This window comes from Acanthopagrus latus, chromosome 7 (genome assembly GCF_904848185.1).
Source record: "Acanthopagrus latus isolate v.2019 chromosome 7, fAcaLat1.1, whole genome shotgun sequence".
In the NCBI taxonomy this organism is placed as follows: Eukaryota; Metazoa; Chordata; class Actinopteri; order Spariformes; family Sparidae; genus Acanthopagrus; species Acanthopagrus latus.
This window is the reverse complement of record NC_051045.1, coordinates 22,460,818-22,481,537: the sequence shown is the minus strand read 5'-3', so window position 1 is coordinate 22,481,537 and position 20,720 is coordinate 22,460,818. Positions and strand designations below refer to the sequence as shown.

Below are 20,720 nucleotides of genomic sequence, written 5' to 3'. Positions count from 1 at the left end.
GACTTGTGTTTTCTGACAATCTTTGGAGAGAGAGAATTCCAAAAGCAGTGTCATGATCATCTGATCACACTTGACTTTGACCTAGGTAATCTGATGACCCTTCTTTTCTTGTGGCAACAGGTTGATTCTCTCTTGATTGAGCTGACAAAGCTAATGGCATACATGATGCAGGTTAAGAAAGGATATTTCTCAAAACAAGTTATAATCCGGATAGTGGATCAGCACTGATTGACCACTCCAAATACAAAACAGGCTTCCACAATGTCTGAGGAGAAAATATTTTATTCTCTGCAGTCTTATCAAAACATCATTACATCCTCGCTAAAGACTGGTCTTAATTAATATTTTGACATCCTTGATTTGCACTTTCCCAAACAGACAGTTCATGACTACTCCCTCTCCTACCTCCATGCTTTCCACTTTTAAAACCTTTAATGATACAAATACACTGAAAAACTATGTATGCACAAGCCTTGATTTTATAAGCACTTGACTGAGAAACATCAATCAGGTATTACGAGCACATTTGAAATGTAAAAAAAAAAAAAATCAGGTCAGACAACCCTTTTGGTTCCATTAAAGAGATGTTTAAGTGTAGGCTCAAAATGTGTCAGAAAATAAAATAAAAGACTGCTTCTTGGGCACTGCAGCAAAAGAAGGACATTAAAAACATAAAAGAATCAAGCACTTATCTGCGAGACTTGGAATGATTAACACAGATTATTTCTATCAGACACCTGATGGACTTTGTCTGTCGCTGACCTCAGAACATAATAAAAATCAATCAAGAAGCCTGGACCAGACTGCATTAGAGGCAGTATGGCTGTTGCAGTATAGTGAGAATAGGATTCACGTATTTGTTGGATTATAGGCACCATGTAGCTGACAAAATGGTACTCATTTGTTGCTATGACTGAAAGGCATCTGTGGAGGAAAGTTCACATTCACCACAGGAGCTGAGACTGCAAGTCTGTGAACACATGAAGTCATTAATGGGAAGCTAGTAGCAGCGACAACAACCACAGGATAAGTCATAGAATTGACAATTTCATCAGTGTCATTGGTTTTACAGAAATCCTGCAACTGGTTTCATAATGCGGTGGGTTTTTTATGTTTTGTTGTTCGACCCACTGGTTTTGCGGTTACCGTGATGACACTGCTGAAAGTAGATCCAACAGAGTGAGAAACCTGAAGAGTCAGGCAATCAGCACCTAAACCAGTGGAACCAAATGTGAGCTTGTGTTGCGTATGACCCCTCATTTCTCAAGTACAATGAGTACAGATGTTCAAAGTTGAACGAGCTATTTGGTTTGTAAACTGGTGGCTGCTTGTGTAACATTTTACAATTTACTTTCCTATTTCAATACCTTAGGGGGTTTGTTTAAAACCTGTTTGATCTTTTGACTGGCGGACAAAAGCAACAGAGCCGATGGGCCAAGCAACCAAAATAAAGCCCCAGTGGTCTATTTTTTCCCCAAGATTATGAATGTGTAACATACAGCAGCCCATCACTCCATTCATTCTCTGAGGCCCCTCTCCTGTTCAGGGTTGCCATCCCAGCATGCAGTTTACAAAGAAATAAACGAGAAGAAAAGGCAGGTACATAAACCTCACCTACACCTACAGTTCATGATAGACGATGAGCATTCCTAGAATGCAGTATGTGGCTTTTAAGTGTTCCACACATTGTTTTTAAACAATGTGTCAAACGGCTAGTCTAAGCTTTGGCTGGACGAGCCTCCACAAGGCCTCCCATCTCAGGCACTGGGGCCATCTTTACATCTTATATTCTGAGGCAATCAAGACCAATTTTTACGTTGTATAATACAGTGCGACACACCGTCACATGATTAAAATCCTACACCTTTATAGATATTCACAATAGCATACAATCAGAAGCAGCTGTACCACAGATGAGAGATAAACCAGCATACTCTGGAATGCAAATGTAAGACAAAAAAGCTTACAGAAGTCACTTCCTTCACAGAGCTGAAGGACACCCTGAGCTTCTCCTTTTACTGACTATTCACAGACAAAACAAAGGATCAACGATGCTTAAAGTGAAACTATGTTAATAGGTTAGGGACAAAAAAATACTGTATATACTGTTCTACAGGACTTGTGATGGCTTAGTTAAACAAGCACTGACGTTTACCAAGCCAGTCACCAGAGTTTAAGACATGACAGTGACACTAAGTGGAAACAGGGAAACATAAGCATGAGTGGTGTGCATGGTGAAGGACAAACAAATATACAGTCATCTTTTCTTGACAGCCTGAATTCAATTAATACCTTGATCCCACTTTAGGCAGCATTTCAGTCTCTAGTGCAGAGTCCTCAGTGAGACTGAGAGGACTGAAAGTCCTGGTCCTGGAGTAGTGGCTTGTGGTTCTGCTCAGCAGCCATGGCCTGTAAGCTTCTCCTCTGCATCTGCCTGGCTTTGTTGTACAAGAAGACCCCGATGAACACAAGGACTGTGCCAAAGGCGCTGAGGATGGTGATCTCATTGCTGAAGACAATGATGCTCAGCCACACCGACAGGGCGTGTTTGACAGTACTGGCAACACTAAGGAGGAGATGAGGGCTGTTACTGTCAGAATCAACATCAAATTAATACAATTACAGCCTGAAAGAGAACATTATCTGTTATGAGAAACATGGTGAGGACACCTGTTTTAAACTGGTCACTGTAACTTCTTTCACACACAGTAATATGAGAATTCATATCATGGGTATTATTATTTTTTAGTTCTTGTTTGCATTGTTTCCACAGATGTACAGACAACCACCTCTGGATCACTTTAATACTGAAGGAGACTTAGAAAACCGGATTATTCACAGACAAGCTCTGAAGTAAGAGGAGTATTCATCTTTTTTTCTTTTTTTTTTTTCTAAATCATTTCAAAACAGATTCATTGATGTTTATTCACAATGACAACAGCTGATAACGGTATTCTTTGGAGGTGCAAAGCACAGCGAATCTGAAAATGTCCTCAAAAAGGAATCAAGTCTTTTGGTGTAATGGCTCGCGCCTCACCTCTGTCCTTTCATCCTCAGTCTGACACCTCTGCATTTGAATGAGTGACTCTGAACACAGAATGACTGTTGGTGCCACATGTGGTGGTTTCAACATCAGAAGCAGCAGAATTCAGTTTAATTCAAAGACTTGAACATTTTCATAGCAGAGTTCAGCACCAATTTTTCAAATGTCAATTTTTTAAATGGACATATATTTATTTTAATGAGGCATCAAAATCGGCTCAACAGAACCCAAAATATCAGTTTTTCTTATTCCACGCACTTGCTTGTCAAAACCTGATCCCTACATTACTGACGTAACAGTCCACAGTTGCGTGCTGTGTGAGCAGTGGTTCATTAAGCCACGAGCCTCGACAGTTTATAGAAGCAGGCTAGAGGTCTGGCAGGTTCAGCTTGTTCAAACTTCATACCCCCAGGTACTTCCTTTTCAAACTTGCAGTCTTCAGCCACAGACTTGATGTCATCTCCCCCTGGAGCCACAAGAGGCCTTTTTTGAAACTCTTTCATATATACCGTTGTACTCTCAAGTACCTTACAACTCAGCTGATCGCAGCAGCACAAGCTTTATCTACCATGCTGATAATCACTAGCAAGAACTCAACTGTGCTGGAGATTAAAGAGATTGCCTTCAGCACTAGGCAGATGTACTTAATTAAGTGGTACACCTGAGGGTTGTCAGCTGTTTCACTGCAAATTAAGAATTATGTTAGAAATAGGTTTTGTGCCTTTATCCTACCTGAAGGTAACGGGAGAAATCCGTCCCATCAGAGCGTACGCAGTGACACTCTGCAGGTGGAACAGGGCGCCGTCGAAAAGCAGCAACAGGATCATGTCTTGACTGAAGATGAAGCTCCGCCCACTCTGCCCGATCACCGGGAGGTCCTAGAGACATGGAGACGGAGCACAACAACCATCAACATCAACAACCTCGACCTTTACCTTCAGGCCTGCCACGTTTCTGTATCTGTTATCAGTAATCTGTTTTACAGTTTCCAGCCTGTTGTCACTGTTGTTACTGTGTTGTCCAACATCTGACAGCAACTGCTATCATACAGCTGTTATTCATTTAATAACCACCAACTTTACGTACACAATTCTCCTTAACGTAACTCGATACAATAATAGCTGTAGCAGCTGTGCGTTGACCTACCAGGAGGAACACCCATGCAGGGATAAGCATGATGACTGCTGCTGCACTCGTATAAAACTGCAGTTCAGGAGGGCTGAAATAAATCAACAGAGTATTATAACAAATGTCTGGGTGCATCAAATTATGTCTTGTTACAGTTGTAATAGGAGAATTCACAGTTATTTTACCTAAAGCGGTATGTGTCTCCACTTAGCAGTTTTTTGGAGAATACGTTCTGTAAACTGAGATAAGAGACAAAGGGTTAAACATCAGAAGCACCACACTGCTGAGGGAACAGCTGTGCTGAGTGCTGCAGTACCAGTCCATGATGTTGGTGGACAGAGCGGCCGAGAAGCCGAGCATGTTGAAGCTGATCTCCGTAGCTGTGCAGAGAGCCAGGCCACCCATAACCGGGAACAGGGCCAGGTTCACCCATAGCCCTGCAGGTAGACAGTACACACAATACAAAAAGTCAGCCAGCCAATTATCCCAACACCTACAACGCAGTGTTAACCGTCCAGCACGTCAGTGCACTATGTACCTGTGTACTCTCCGAGGATCAGCCTGGACATGATGACGGTGAAGATGGGCGCTGAGCTCTTCACCGTTTCTGCAAAAGACACCGCCACATTCTTCAGGCTCACCAAGCCCAGCACCACGGTTATGAACCTGACAAATGGAGGCAAATATTTCATTAATACTGCACTTTTGATTAAATAAAGCATCAACATTGAGCTTTCATCAGCATGTGTAAATCAATCCAAGTATGTGCTATTTACTTCGAAGCCACCAGTTCCATTCTGGTGATTTACCAACAAATACAGGGGGTGTCTTTGAAGTAAAACCTTCAGTAGCAGAGCAGAGCAGGGAAATACGTCAGTATTATATTGCTATCATTATATCTGACTATATTTCGTCTTAAAATTTGGATATTGTTAGATCATCATGTGTTGTGTGTCGTCTTCTCCTGGTTATAAAGGCTGCAGCACAGTAAAGTGATGTCATTTTCTTAACTCAGCAGACTCTTTTACTTGTTCTATATTCCTTTAATTAATCGTTATATCCACATTACTGATATTTATTGATCAAAAATATCATCATGTTGATATTTTGTTCAAAGCAACAAAACTAATCCCTACAATATTTTATATTATTGAAAAAAGGTATTTGGCCAAAAAATGTGCAATAATTGATTTTGTTACTCTGCTCTACATTTATGAAGACATTTCATAGTATCAAAACAAGGGGTGTCACAATTTCGACCTTGGAAATCAAAGGATCCAGGATTTCCTGCAATCAAGGAAGCTGACAGGCATGCCAAGATGGAAACAAAACAAAACAAAACAAAACAAAACAAACACAGTATGTTGTAATGAAGTGAGTTAACGTTACCATGAAGCTGCAACCAATTAAAAGACACCATGCAATTTGGATACAGGAGACATATCAACTGAACTCGAGCCCCCTCCTGCTTCTCTGAAATCAGTGGTGTGGAAGTATTTTGTGTACTGGTTGAGTTGTCATTGTCGACAAAACCACAGCTGGTACGTTACGCTACGTGCGTGTAGCACAGGCGTCCACAGGCAACAAATGACAAATATGGCAGGACATCTTCGCAGGCATTATAAAGTATAAGACATAAGTAAACCTTTGACAATAAAGCCTTAGTGTGGTACCTTGCAAATGAATGAAGGAGATTACCCACTACACCATGAAGACCATCTTTTGAATAAGAATTAAAAAGTTATAAAAAAAACAATGATCCTAGATTAGACTAGTCTAAAAATGGCTTTAAAAAATGGCAGAGAATTGAATCAAATTGAATCGAGGATTTTGGACGATGGTGACACCACTTATCAAGAGAAACTGCATAATTCAACAGTGAGGTTGCAGAAGTGAAAGTCCCTTTCATATTTTAAACTGAGGATGTTGATTATAGGCTATAATTGAAAATAGACTTACGATGAGCTATGAGACTATGAAACTATGATATATGCACCTGTAGAAGCCATAAATATGCACATCAGTGTCGTTTGAAATCACTGTTGTCACTTAGAAGTTCTCCACTTCTTCAAGTGTAACAGCAATGTCCGTGATTGGTTGAGCTCACTGTTACCATGGAGATGCATCCAAAATAGCCATGATGGCTAGCAAGTTACCACTACCATGATCAGAACTATGATGCTACATTTAACAAAGAGCATCCATGATTTCCGTTTTTGACACGATTCATAATGGTTTAACGGAAGAGTAGTGCTTCATTCTTTAATACTTATGACCAGTCTTGCACCTTTGCCTTTTTTCCTGATTTCAATTTGTTTTTATGGTCCTGAATCAATGTGTTATGGTCATGATTCACCTTGTAGTTGGTTGGCCTGGCTCTGGCCTTAAAACTTGTTATGCCTGAAACATCAGTGGGAGGGAAGGATGGAAAATACATTTAAGGAACTAGTTCAAAAAGTGGGCGTTCACTTGTTGATCTATAGAAAATATATTTGTAGAGGGTGGGGACCCACCTCATGAGTCCAACAAACAGCATGATCATGATGAAGTTGGGCGGATATTCGGTTCTGGACTTGTGCTGGTACAGACAACAGGGCACAAACATCTTTATGCAGCCTATGACGGTGGTGGAGAGCATCTGAATTGCACCTGGGAAGCATAAGAAAGACAATGCACACCTGCAGCATGAATATAAAAATTAACTTTGCCAACTAGAACTGCAACGGCGACCAAATATTTACATTTACTTTGCTCAGTCACAGCAAGATCAACAAAGGGAAACATCTTTGTACGTACGTGTGGTTCACATGATCACATGATAATGTAATCTCATGAATCAAGTGGCCACTAAAAAAACAATCAGGGTGTATGCTTAACAAGTTCGTCCTTAAAATCTGTTGCTGTATAGCTCCTGTTGAAAGCAGTGGATATTTCAGACACAGACAAGACTTTTCATTCATTTGTTTCTGGAAGTTGTTTCTCATGCCTGAAAAGACAGAAGTCAATCTTAGGACTCATGGTGTGCTTTGAAAGCACATACACAATTTATGGTTTAAGAGATAAAAACTTGCAGAAACACTGGTATGGTCTAATAAGAAGAAGTGTAGTATTCTTGTTTTTTTTACCCAGCATGCTGGGCTCCCCCTCCAGCAGCGACAGGATGTACTTGTTGAGGAACAGGGTGCAGAAACTGAAGAAGTACCACAAGCCCAGGTAGGTCATGGAGCGCCAGTTCCACACCCCCGACTCTGCCTCGATAACCGTCGTCTCTGTAACCGTGATCTTCAGCACCTGCTCCCCTGGCAGGCTCTCGCTACGGGCCAGCACCACTCGCTCCTGGCGGGTGGCGAACGGCGACAGGAGGCGCCACATCGAGTGCCTGGCAGAGTGCCTGCCGCCTGGCATCTCGTCCACTGCCCGAGGGCCCCCGTGGGCCCCACAGGTGGGTGATGGGAGGGAGGTGAGGGGGGTCGATGAGAGCTTAAAATGTCAGTCCATCCTCTGACTGGTCTGGCAATTGATCCAGCTTTCAGTCTTACAGGAAAGGATGCAAATGCTTTGAGTTCTGGTGTCCCCAGATCTGCAGGAGATGGGGAAGACCAAAAATAATTTTCTGTCATGTGAAACACTGGAGGTCACCAGTAGGAAAAATGTGATATTTACACTTGAAATTCACTTATTCTTTTAATCATACATATAGTAAGTGCCCATCCACTTGTAACAGCTTTTGAAATATCAAACAAAGTGTCTCTTATCTCACACTGGTCTTATATTTGACTTAGCACCAGCACTCCCTCCCCAAACACATCAGAGACTGTACAGACCTAACAACCTTAAAAACCCTCACCAAACTTTTTCTCTATCTCTTTTAACCTGTAAAATGTCTTTGTGCACCCTGACAAGTGATAGGTAAAATAAATGTATTAACATTAGGATTCGTATATTTATTATTACTAAAACCATGCATAATTAGCACTGACATCCATATTCACTCTTCACTATGCTCTGTTGTGTTAGGTCTTATGCTACTGACCGTAACAGTAGGCTGATGCTGCAAACACCTAGTTACAATCACTATTTCGGATTCTCAATCCACACAAACTCTGGTACAGCAGCTCCTCGTGTGCGAGGCAGCAGTGGCTTGAGCCAAAACTGTGCATGATGCTGAAAAGAAACCAACATTAGACGTGAACCAGACACGACCCTGGAGTCTATAACGTTATGTGCTGTGTGGTGTGTTAAGTGTACAGACGTGCTTAGCTTTGGTCTCAAGTGCTAACAACAACAAAGCAATGTAACGTTAACTATACGCACGCAGAGGACTCTTTCAGGGTGACATGTAAACTGCTAATGTAGTTGAGGAAGACGAACTCTTACCTGTCTTTGAATCCGGGTGGTTGAGTGAGGACCAAAAAACACCGTGAACCCAGCCGGTCAACGACACAGCAGCGAGTCTCGTTAAAGAGGAAGTTCAACATTGACATTAGCATGGGACATGGGACCCAAACGAGAGGAGCCTGCAAAGCCAGCCGTGCTACAGGTCATGCTACACAGCCCGAGGAAGTGTTCACTGAGGCTACACCTACAACAAACTAATATGTCGCTATCTATCCGGGCTGTCCATATCTGCCCACCCGAGACGTGGCTGCTAAAAACAATGAAGTCGCAGCGTCAAGCTAGCGTCAAACTACAACCGAATGCGAATGACAAAGCTTCAGATTAAAACCTCCATTGTGGAAACAAAGTCACTACTAACCCTGAATTAAATCTATTTTAACCTAATGATTGCTGTGATTTTTCCTATAGCTGTATATTTAATTGTGAGTGACAGTTGGTTCTCATTTATTAACTGTCGCCAGAGCAAAACAAAAAGACATACATGCTTTTATTTTACATGATACAATCGCGGCGTTTCCGGTGATTCTTACTTGACGCAGCTGCCACGAGACACAATAGATGTTCTCAAAAAGATGCCTTCAGGAACCCGTGGGATACTGGCAGCGTGGCGGTTCAAAAAAAGTTAATTTCCATTTTTCATTGTTGATTTTAAAAAATAACTAAATAGATAAATTAGGCAAATGGGAGCTGTATTATAGCTCTGTTGTAGTTCTCCACTAGGCCACTAGAGGGGAGTGAATACTCTTCAATGATTATAAAACTGACTAACAACAGTTTATTTTCATTACAAAATGAAACAAAAGCAATGTTCCTGGTGATGCAATATACAACTATGCATATTCACAAGACACTTGTATAGGAGAGCTAACAAGTAAAGACATCCAACAGTGCTAGTCCACCCTGTCTTCTGCATCTGGCCTCAAGTGGTCGTCCACATCACGCCAACATCTCTATACACCCGGGAGTGTTTTGACATTCTCTCTCATCCTGTGCATCCAAGAGGGACATTTGATCCCCTATCTGATGTTTACAAACTTTCCATCTCCATGATATACACAATTCCCCAGTAGGACTGAGGAATGGAGAGAAAGTTTGAAGGAAAAGTGACACCATCCTGAGGGGCTGTGAAACCAAACACCATATAATTACAAAATTGTTGTGGATTAAGCTTCACTGACAGTCAGCATGTCTCAGCTGGAGCTTATGCAGTTGTATTGTCTTTATTTTATTCTGCAAATGCAGAATGTGGCAAATAACACTAATCTTTTGTTATGTTGGGGTCATTTTTTTTAAGGAAGATTTCACAGTTTTGAGAATAGCGTGTATGTCAGTATGTGTGAAATGTGAAATGTAAATACAGAGTTTGAATGAGAAAACCGTTCATTGCATTTCAATCCAGTTTGTGTTAAAGCAATAAAAAGTGGCCCACAGTTGAATCCACACTGACCGCAGCTGTTCTGACTATGTGAAGAGTTTTCAGTGTAAAAAACATAAAAACTGTAACAGTGATAGTAGGGCATTTATTACAGAACTGTTAAATTAATCAAATTATACTGTTTGATAACCAAGTGATTTCTAAAACTTTTACAGACGGATTGTTAAGCGTTAACTGATTATTAACACCTACATGATAATGTGTAATTGCAGTTTCTCTATATGGCCACCAGATAGCAGTAAAGTGTCGTATTTTTAATTGGTTTTAATTTGATAAATGAATAAATAAAACACTCAAATGAAACAGTAGTATGCTAATATGTGACCAACCGCTAAATAAACACACGAAAAACAAACTCATAATCGTTTTTAAAGACATATAAATGACAAATATCCGTCTTGCTAATGTCCCGAATGCCTCTCTGTTGCTCTTCACCGGGGGGGGGGCAGCACTTTGGAGCAGCCACGCCAAACCAGAGAAGAAGAACTGTAAGCAGCAGCAGCAGCAGCAGCAGCAGCAGAAGAGGAAGAAGACGAAGAAGAAGAAGAGGACGAGGAGGAGGAGGCGGCTCTTGTTTCCTGTTTACCTTGTCGAAAGAGAAACTGAAGTTGTGACAGCTGGAGATGGACAGACAGAGATAAGTCGCAGGGATGTAAACTGCCGGACCCACAGTCTTGTCCGCAAAGACATGGACGAGTTCAGGTCAGTAGACAAGTTTCTCGACTCACTTCTCTCAGTTTATGTGACGTTTGCGTCATGGTAATGAAATCTGGTCGTTATTACCCTGTTATAACGGGAAGTCACAACTTTGTGTCAGGCAGCAGCTCACTTGAATGAAATGTGAAAAGATTTGTCCATGTCAAAGTCGTTATTTCTAGTGTCTGTTGACTTCTGTTAAAGTACCACATGTTGCTGGAGGAGGACGAAACCTAACATCAGCTGTTAAAACTGATGGTGCCACAGAACTGTCAAATAATTACCATTATATTCATTTCAGTGGTGTAGTAGCTCAGTACACAACACACTGAATGCTTAAAGACGCTGGGAAACATCTGCAAGTGAGAGTTAAGTCCATTTTAATAGTTATTTAGCCTTCTAACTACTATTGGGCTTTATTTAAGTGGGCAGACAACTCCCTAGTTTATTCCTCCATCCATACAGACACTGTAGGCAAGTTGAGGTTAATTATTAGCCCTGCAAATATTTTTAATTGCTATTGCATAGGGGATAGTGTTTTCAGTAGTTTCCTACAGTAACTGAGCTGATTAAATCAAACAAAAGGCTTGTGGTACCTTGACCAAGTTTGTACATGTAAATGAAAGAAAGCGTTGCCTTGACTTGTGTATTCAAGATAAAAAAACATAAATGCCTATTTTTTGGTTTGGTAATTCGTGTGTGTCAGTAATATATTTGCAACCATGCATTATTAGTCTGTCTGTACTTGTGTTAAAACTTTCTTTTTATGTATCTGGCCATTTCATTCATTCATTATGTGTTTAGTTTTCTTTTGCAAAATTGTCACTTCAGTCAGTTTCAGGAAAACCACCATTGTGTGCCGGTCCAAAGAGCTGCAGCCTCGTGGTGCACTCATAATAAATTCCAGGGCTGCAAAGGAAAAATCATTATTAATCACCTCAAAAGATTATTTTGACAAATATTGGAATTTTACTCAAGATTAGTGAGAATGATCATCATCCATGTGCTAGGGTTTCTACCAACCAGATCTTTTCTTGCATCTGGAAAACAAGATTTGTTTGCCATTGGCGTCTCCACGGCACGTTATGACTGCAGCCTCTGTGATTTAAATATTGCATTTTGATTGTATTTCAGTGAATCATTTACAAGAAGACTTTCAGGTTATCATGAGCAATGCTGATGATTTGATTTCAAAACGGATCCTGTAAAGATCTGCACTGTTTTGACCTTGAGCAACGGAAATTCCCCAAATGGCACAACCCTCCAGCTCACCATGCTGTAACAGTCAGTCATGGGTCTGATGTTACTTGAGAATTTTCCTGACTAAGCCTTCACTGTTGTGGCCCCTGAGCTCTGTGGGGCCCTCCTATTACACACAGGGTCGATCAGCAGTGTAGACTGTTTACATTGTGCCTGAAATCCTTTTGTACAGATACAGCTATTATTGACAGGTCGTGTGCTGTGTTGGTGTCTGTTCAGTGTCTCCTGCTCTCATTTGATTAGCTTGTGCAATCAATATATGACGCTGGCTCTAGATACCTGTCATAAAGGCTTAGTTATTTGCTTAGTTTGTATCAAAGTCCATCTGTTCAGTGGTAACACACTGTGTCACAAGTACATGATCGTTTCATTTTGTTCATTATTTGTACGTTCTTTCAGAAGACATTTTGACATGTCACAGTAGGAGAAGCACAGTTATCATCATCACCCATGCTTTTCCTGCTCTGACATGACACGTGGTAAAGACCTATTGTATTTCCTCTTAGTCTGAACTGTTTCTAAACTACACACATGCATGTAAATGTTTCTTTTTCTTGTGCTTATGGTTATGCCATTGATTGATGTTTATTATCCTGGGTTTGTGGTTTGTAGCTTTGCTCCTTTCATACGTTTTGATTTAGCGTTTTAATATCTCCGTTTTCAGTTTGTGTGTTGATTTACGGCTGCTGTTCTCCGCAAAAAGTAACATATTAAAACATCAATAAATAATAAGGGACTCTCCAGGGTCACCCATATTCTCAACATGGTTTGGTCTCATAATCCGTCCACATCTCTAATGCAGCGCTATAGAAGACATATTTGCAGTCATTTGCAATGCATTAAAGAAACTTCCCTTATAATGATAATAATAATAATGTTTTTTTTTTTTTTTTTGCACGCAGTCCTCTGTTGGGCAACCAGCCCTCTGGTCAACCACGGGAGGGTCCGGATCTTCTCTCTCCAAACCTGAGGCCGAGACACCAGGAACTGATCCCAACACCATGTGGACCGGTGAGCCGCTGCAGCAAAAACAAAAACTGTAAACTGTAGCGTGTTAAACCGGAGGGAAACTGAAACAAATCCTGTGGGTGTGGTGACGTACTTTGGACTCAAATATCATCTAAATATTCACTTAATACAACTACAAATAAAATAAATTGAAAAAAAACAGTAGGTCAGAAAGTCCCAGAGATCCCAGTCTCTCCGCTACTTGAATTTCTGTGTTCACTCAGGACATTAGTCTTGTTCAGACTCGTCCTTATGACGGGCTGTCTCTCCATCTCCATCCTCCCGTAGATAAAGCGCTGGTCGGAGCTCTCATGTCTGCTCAAGCTCTACTTCTGCTTCACCATCGTGTCCCTGCTGGCGCTGCTTGGCCTCACCATATCCAGCGTCTACAAGCAGCACATGGACACAGAGGTGACGGATGATGACAACCTCACCGTATCCCTCATCCAGCTGATCGGAATACGTGAGTACCATCACTCCATCGGCACGAAGAAAGACATTCACTGTCAGCGTCTTCAGGAAGACACCTGCAAGTTAGCAAAAAGAAGAAGTTTCTGTGGTGTGACGAAGACTCAGGAGGAAATTAATGCAGGGACTTCAACTGGTATTTCCCAGTAATGATTTCATCATGTCCCAATGATTCATTATTGTCTCCATGGATCTTTTGGTCTTGCACTTGACAGGTTCATAGAGCCCATGGTAAAGTCTTAAAGGAACAGTTCTCCAAAAAAGGGAAATTTCTGGCAGTATCTTCTCATCCCCATGCCGATGTGAAGTCAGGTGAAGTTTTGCAGTCGCTAAAACATTCATCCAAGTATCCAGAAGCCCTGAGATCACAAAATTGATTTGAAAAGACATTATTTGGGCCTTTTTTTAAAAAGCAGAATGGAAAAACAATGCCAAGCTATAAACATTAGCATGACGTGGGCGCACGAAATTCACCATGTGTAGGCGGGTGCTCATATTGTTTTTTCAAATCAATTGGGGAACTCTGGGCTCCCTGAGACCTAGATCATGCCGGCCATTCTCTGTTCTGTTTTTTTTCTCCACCTGTTTCAAAACGTTTAAGTCCCTGTCTACTTCAGCTGTTTAAATGCTGCCGAACTGTTTTGCTCTGAAACTCCAGAAATGTTTTGTGGACTACGAAACGTCACCTGACTTTCCATCAGCGTTGGGCTGAGTAATGACTGAATTCAACTTCTGAGTGAACTGTTCCTTCAAAATGCACTTCTTTTTTAAATCTCACTAACAGTCCTGAGTTCAGATGTTTTGCCTGTAGCGGCTGTCTGACATGTGACCGGAAACTTGAATACACACACTGTTCAACTTCTGCATACACGCTCGCTATTTTTCCCACATCTTCTTTTATACTATGCTAGTTACAGGGGCACATCACTCTGTGAGTGCACAATCATCGTGTATATTTTTCATGTTTTGGTCGATCCTGTTTTGTTTTTGTGCACATAGAGTTCATATCTTGGTTTCAGACACCTCAGGCTTGTATGACAAAGCGAGACACGTTAGCCAGCTGTCCTCTTAATTCAGGTTTTCTGTTATCATGAAGCTGGGGGAAGATCACCATGGTAACGTGCTGCGGGACGACCTCTGTGGAGAAATGTGGTCAAAGAGCAGCAAGGTATTGATTTTTGTTAATTAGCCGGCCTCTGTACTCAGTAATCACGGTGCAGAGTGATGAAGGGCCGGAGCCCGTCACAGCACACACCGGGCAAGAAAGCTGATCATCAGCATAATTAATAGTTTGATTTGAAATCAATACCGTTTTTGTTTGTTTGCTGCTGATTTGACTAAGTTATGAATAAATAAAATTAAGTAAAAGTGGGGGCTTTAGTCGCCTGTAATAAGCATGTATCATTGTTACCCAAATGTGTAAACACTAAACAGCTAATAGAGAAGATCCTTAAGATTGATAAGAAGAAAAGTAATTGTTGCCTGTGGTATTAGGGTATTAAGTAGAAAGTGTGAATAATCACCACAGTGTAAGGGCTGTACAGTCAGACATACAGAGATGATGGGGTTAATAAGATGGCAAGAAATATTATGGAAATTGGTTTTAAAGGAATAAAAACTACTGATGACCACTTGTCATAGTGCCAATACAGAAATGAAGCTTCATAAAGAACACATCCTTCCTGTGGTATGTGAGCCTGGTGTGGTCTGTCTGTCTGCAGTGTTCTGCATCTACTACATCAGCCGGGGCGTGCTGCAGGAGAACAGACAGGAGCTGGTGGCGTTCGTGCTCAGTGTGTTGGGAGTGATGGTCCGATCGGTGGTCAACTTCTCCGTGCTGGGGTCGAAGGGCAAGCAGGAGCTGCTGGTAGGTTGCCCTCTGCTGGACGCCCTGGGACAACACACTGCATGTGGAATATTGAGAATTAACAATGGTTTGCGTGTTTATATTGAATAACACAGTTTGTAGATCCTTCAAAGACCGGATTCTTCTTCCTGTGACTGGTTTATTGATTTTCACATGTGGATTTAAAAGAACAAGCAAAGAATCCTCGAAAACCATGTATCTACTGCGTCCTTCGATGGTAAATATGAGATAAGACATAATCGTTTTGGTTTGAGATGCAGTGTCATCAGATGCTCTTTGGCCAGCACAAAGGGAATGCATTTGGTGCATTTATAAACATTTGTATCAGTCTGGCAAATTACAAATTATGTTGAAAGTAATTATCATGCTTTCTGTAAAAACAGCCACACAAAAATGTAAAATGCTGCCTTACATTATTAATGCATTCAAGCTGCACTTTACGAGGTTAAACACTAAGGCCTTTTCTCAGCAAAAATCAACTGCAAATAAACACATAACTAATTTTTTGTCGCCCTAAAACATGCAGACAAGGCTAATGTAAATTTTCAGCTCTAGATTTTGTCTGCAGGCTTCTTTGAAGACTACAAATAGCTCCAGCTGCATATACATCTTTAGAAGAAGTTAGCCAGCCGGGGTGTTGCCTGAGAGGCAAAACCCAGGGCAAATGTGACTAAAACCCACTGTCACTGCTAGTGAAGCCCTTTTTGATGTGAGCTCCTAACAAGTGAAAGGAACTGGGATGAACCTATCAACATTTTATACTATCTTCTGGTTTCCTCTAATAATCCCACTCTGTTGGGGCCAGGGGAAATAACTGTAGATCCCCACAGCGTTCATCCTGTCTGAAGGAGTCGCGGTGTCACCACTTGATGTCACTGTTGTTGTATGTACGAGTCGCATCTGGGCAGGAGTGTGGAAGTGTTTGTGGATGAAGTGAATGTAAAAAAAAACCAAACAATATCTCTGACTGGGTGTTGTGGCTGATAGCTGATGCTGAACCGTCTTATCAGCTGCCGTGTTGATGAGGTGAACGTGAACTGATAGAAATGTGTGAGAAACTGATTTTGGCTCGTACAGAAGGAGGAAACGCCACCATGGGTTGCAGCGGCCGTTCTTCCAGTTAGCGGAATGTAAAGCCAAACAGGTTTGAACGTACAACCAGGTGCTGCATCTCCTGTGGCTGTTCCACCGTCCAGGACACACAGTGACTGACACCTGGCCTGAATAATGTTCCACAGGCTCTGACACCCTGCAGCAGAAACTGTTCGAGCACCACCATGAGGTTGACATTTGTGTTTTCTTCAGTGAAATCTCAGTTTTTAAATACTCTGACTTACAGTGCACACATTCATGTCCCCCTCAGGATGAATTGTTGCAGCATTGGTGATCTGACTTTTTTCGTTTAGTGCCGTCATCATGTCAGAATTTAAATGTATCCAAGCACTTTGGTTTATGAACACCAGCTCCGTATGTATCCAGAGGTTTGCTCGGTACATTAATCCCAACTGCATAGTAGATGTTCGACTTGTAGACCCGCGACCCACGACAGCTACGTAATTAACAAATTCATCTTTTTTTAATTTTAGAATGTAATGTAACCTTGACGACTTCGCCTGAAATCATCTGTGGTGTGTTTTGGGTCACAGGTTCGTTTCGTGTGCATCATGTGTCTGGGCGTGATCCACGTTGCCTGCACCACGCTGCTCATCAGGAGGCCCAACATGATGGCCTTCCGCGTGGGCGGAGCCTTGGAGAGCCTGCAGGAGCAGTACTTCCTGCTCAACCTCTGTTTCTCCATGGTGACCTTTGACCTGCAGGCTCAGGTACGTGTTCATTTTACTATACAAAATGTGACAGGCTGGTTATTATTGGATGTGCTTCATCCCTAAAAAGTGATTTTTTTTTTTTTTACATCCATGAGGTGTTTACAACTAATCAATCATACAAGTCAACAAGAGTATTTTGGTACATTCCTTGTGCTGGACAACTTGATTTCTGCAATGAACCAAGGTTTATTTCCCCGGCCCCACTCACACTCTTAAGAGAACATTTCTGGACCTGCAGCATTTCTGGTTTAAGTGTGTGTCATGTCAGTGAGAACACAACAGACGCTCAGGTGTGATGCTACTGCAACTCGCTGTTCCTCACGTGTCGGCACTAAATGGAGCGCTCGGGAAACCAACAGTTGTCTCTTTGAGTGACTTGCCGACTTCACGGTGTGTTGCTGGTGTGTTTTCAGTTGTGTCTGTGCATCTTGATCACGACGTCAGACTCTGCCATGTCTGCTGACAACTACATCATCCTGGGCGTCGGGGTGTTCTGGGCCTGCCTGACGGCCGCCGTCGGGGCTGTTGCAGTGAGTGCTCATCCATCATCTTCACCATAAACCAATGAGAAAAATATCATACAGGATGTACAATAAATGGTCGAAAGCACACATGGTGAAATATACAAGTCACTATAGTCACAATATACAATATACAAGTTGTGGTTCCTTTTACATTTTATGAACTCCTTGTTGTTTTTCAGGTTTTAAAGGAAGCCAAGGCGTTAGTTTGGGTCTTCATGGTGCAGAATCTTCCTCAAGTTGCCTTCTTTGTATATCTGATGTACTCGGTGAGCTTCTCTCTGAATCTACGTCTTTAAATATGGACCACAAATGTATAAATCCCTTTGAAAAAACAACCTAAAGCAACTGGTCATTTTTACCAAAAGGTGCTAGAAAAGGCACAAATAGAGTATTTGTTGGGGACTATTTTCTGCAGGGTATTAATACGTGTTTGAAATTTCCGTGTGCATTGACATCAGCAGGTTGATGTATGTGTGACTGGGCCAATATCGTAGTAAAATAAAGATGTAATGTTGAAACAATGTTAACATTAATGTTGAAACATTACTTAGGTGACAAGCCATTAGTACCTCAGCAAAATTCTTAAAGTATCTGATATTAAATGTACTTAAAGGTAAAGTTTAAATCATTGGCAAACAAAGCTCAAATGATCAGAATCAGAAATAACATCTGTAAGTACGTTATTGTGTTGTTATGGAGATATCCACTTAAATGATGATGCTAACAGCTATCTCAGGCCTGCAGGGTTATAAAAAGCTCTCGTTGTAACAGTGTAAGCAGCAACACTCCCCTGCTCCCGAGCTCCCAGTCCAAACCACTAGCTAGCTGCACGGCTAACTGAGCCAACTAGCTAACAGCAGCAACGGTTAACAGCAGTTTTTCTGGTGATATTCTGCCACCTGTTAGCTTTAAGTATGAATTTGACAGTGGTCATTGTTACCTCTTGCGCCTTTTTAAGTGACAAAAGTAAAAGTCATTTTTTTCATGCAGTGTACTGTGTTTACATGTGTGTATATACTACATCTTGTGTGTGGACCTATGATCGGCCTGGTGCATTGTGTGATTAAATATTAGCGTAATTTTCTGATTCTTAGAACCAGTGTTTTGTTTTTGTTTTTGTCACAGACAAAATCAGTTGTTTGAAAAAAGTGCTGCTTTCAGCTCTGGTGCAGCAGTCTGCAATATAACTAGTAACTCAAGTTATCAGATGCATGGAGTGGAATGAAAAGTGTCAATATCTGTCTCCAGAATGGAGAGTGGAAGTATAAAGTAGCAGAAAAGTGATATATTATGGTACAGTACAGGTACCCTCTGAACTGTACTCGAGCACAGAACCTGATTGAATATCACTGGACTTTTGAGTGGTATCAAGTGTTTTGAGCTTCAGCATGGATTCCAGCTGGAAAACGCTGTTTTTGCTTTAATTGCAGGTGATAAAGAAGTGGTCCGAGGACAGCGTGTACATCCTGGAGGCGGCTGCTGTCACCAGCGCTTTGATTTCACTGCTGATTAAAGTGGGTTTATTCTGGGGCCTCATCAGGCTGGTGCACAGCTTCGGACAAGGCCTGAGGGAGAGGAGTGAGTAAACCGCCTTTCTTGGTTTGGTCTTGGTTTCAGTCAAATGTGTCTCTGATCAGAAGACTAAACAGACGCTACATGAGTAGAGTCTGGACTGTATCTCTATCCAGAGCTACTTCCCGTTATTATGTTGTCTTCAAACCTGGCTTTAACCTGGACTGGCCTCGAGCCCGTCTAATGTTGACTAGAAAGCAGCAGAAAAAACACAATGTTGGCGTTAATCCTTCTTTTTTGTTTTCCCAGTGTCGGCACCCAGCAAGTGATAAGACCTCCGGTGGTGGTGGAACAAGGACACAGCTGCTGGTTGAAGGCCTCAAGTAGAAAGCTCAGCCCGGTGGTGCCGACTGTAGAGCTCATCATTTTGTTCAGCCCTGTGCTGTTTACTGTATCCATTTCATTTCGACACTTGTTTGTCAGCGTGCCTGAACACAGGAGGTACAGCTCCGCAGTTTAGCTGCATTTAAACATTTTTATATGAAACTCCATCAAATGCCTTTGTACTTGGATTCATATAGGTCTCCTATTTTTACTGTTCCATGCACTGTAATATCTTTCTCCATTGGTGTTTGTAGGCATCACCAAAGACTTTTTTAAAGCAGCCTCCATTTGAAAAGGAGCTTTTATTAAAAAGGCCTTTTTTTCCATTTCTTTCCTTCCTGTAAATTATGCTCCAAGCTGACCAACTTCAGTCTGCCTTTTTTAAATCATCATTGTTGTTGAACTTGAATCTTGTGCACTCGACCACTTCTTAGAGCAACACTGGGATATTTTTTAACTTAACTTTCTGCAGCACCTTAATGCACTTAACCAAGTGTTTTTTCATCATCATTTTTAATAAACTATCAAACCAACACTGACTGTTTTCATTTGACAGGGGAGGAAGTTATTTGCATTTTTAGGGTTCCAACACCTGCTTTAACGTCCAATTCAGGGACTTTTTCAGTTCTTATCCAGGCCCCTTACCCTCACGTGTCAGGAACTATAGTTGAAGACACGGATCAAGGTTAATTGTTAAAACACTTTTTATGAGAACTAGCTTTACAGAAGCTCATAGACAACTATCAAGAAATATTAAAAGAACTTGCACATAATATATCAATTTTAAGCACTTTCAATAATGCTTGTCTATTTATTATAATAGTCAATTCTTACATATTGCATATTTAATAGTTATTATATTATATTATATTTTTATTAGGCAATTATAAAGTTCATAAACAAAGGTGATCCAAATAATGTTATAGATGAACTACACAGTATTTCTTAACCATTTATAAAGTAATTAATGGTAATAACTATTCACTAAGGTATAACAATACATTTACCATTAATTAATGTGTTACCATAAAAATATATTTTTATATACTTTGATCCTAACTTGGTGGATTTTGCTTTCAGGATACATGACCTCCGTCACACTCCCAAGACTTAAGTTTCAGAGTGACTGGTTTCAGGCGTGAAGCCCGTTGACTGAACACAAAAACACACA

At 41.2% G+C, this 20,720-nt stretch overlaps 2 protein-coding genes across 2 annotated transcripts; one reads left to right on the top strand and one right to left on the bottom strand.

Annotated features, from left to right (window-relative positions):
- Positions 1-264: 264 nt before the first annotated feature.
- LOC119022674 (solute carrier family 35 member E2A-like) lies at positions 265-8,875 on the bottom strand. Its single transcript, XM_037103829.1, has 9 exons — positions 8,549-8,875; positions 7,297-7,751; positions 6,685-6,820; positions 4,710-4,837; positions 4,488-4,608; positions 4,357-4,410; positions 4,190-4,262; positions 3,776-3,921; positions 265-2,566 (listed from the first exon to the last, which is right to left on the bottom strand). Exons 2-9 carry the CDS (start codon positions 7,574-7,576, stop codon positions 2,338-2,340), a joined length of 1,167 nt encoding a protein of 388 aa, XP_036959724.1. The 5' UTR covers positions 7,577-7,751; positions 8,549-8,875; the 3' UTR covers positions 265-2,337.
- A 1,655-nt stretch (positions 8,876-10,530) lies between these two features.
- On the top strand, positions 10,531-20,084 carry LOC119022739. The gene is made up of 9 exons (XM_037103969.1): positions 10,531-10,706; positions 12,863-12,971; positions 13,257-13,431; positions 15,158-15,303; positions 16,950-17,126; positions 17,543-17,659; positions 17,833-17,919; positions 19,084-19,231; positions 19,475-20,084. The coding sequence occupies exons 1-9, from the start codon at positions 10,693-10,695 to the stop codon at positions 19,492-19,494; spliced, it is 993 nt and encodes a 330-aa protein (XP_036959864.1). The 5' UTR covers positions 10,531-10,692; the 3' UTR covers positions 19,495-20,084.
- The last annotated feature ends 636 nt before the right edge of the window (positions 20,085-20,720 follow it).

Bases quoted from the DNA above. Each gene is read 5' to 3' on its own strand.
- LOC119022674 (XM_037103829.1), bottom strand. From the start codon at position 7,576: ATGCCAGGCGGCAGGCACTCTGCCAGGCACTCGATGTGGCGCCTCCTG. The intron at 4,609-4,709 runs GTACATAGTGCA...GTCTACCTGCAG, and splicing joins GATCCTCGGAGAGTACACAG to GGCTATGGGTGAACCTGGCC. The intron at 2,567-3,775 runs GTAGGATAAAGG...TCTCCTCCTTAG, and splicing joins ATTTCTCCCGTTACCTTCAG to TGTTGCCAGTACTGTCAAAC.
- LOC119022739 (XM_037103969.1), top strand. The intron at 17,127-17,542 runs GTACGTGTTCAT...GTGTGTTTTCAG, and splicing joins CCTTTGACCTGCAGGCTCAG to TTGTGTCTGTGCATCTTGAT. The intron at 17,660-17,832 runs GTGAGTGCTCAT...GTTGTTTTTCAG, and splicing joins CCGCCGTCGGGGCTGTTGCA to GTTTTAAAGGAAGCCAAGGC.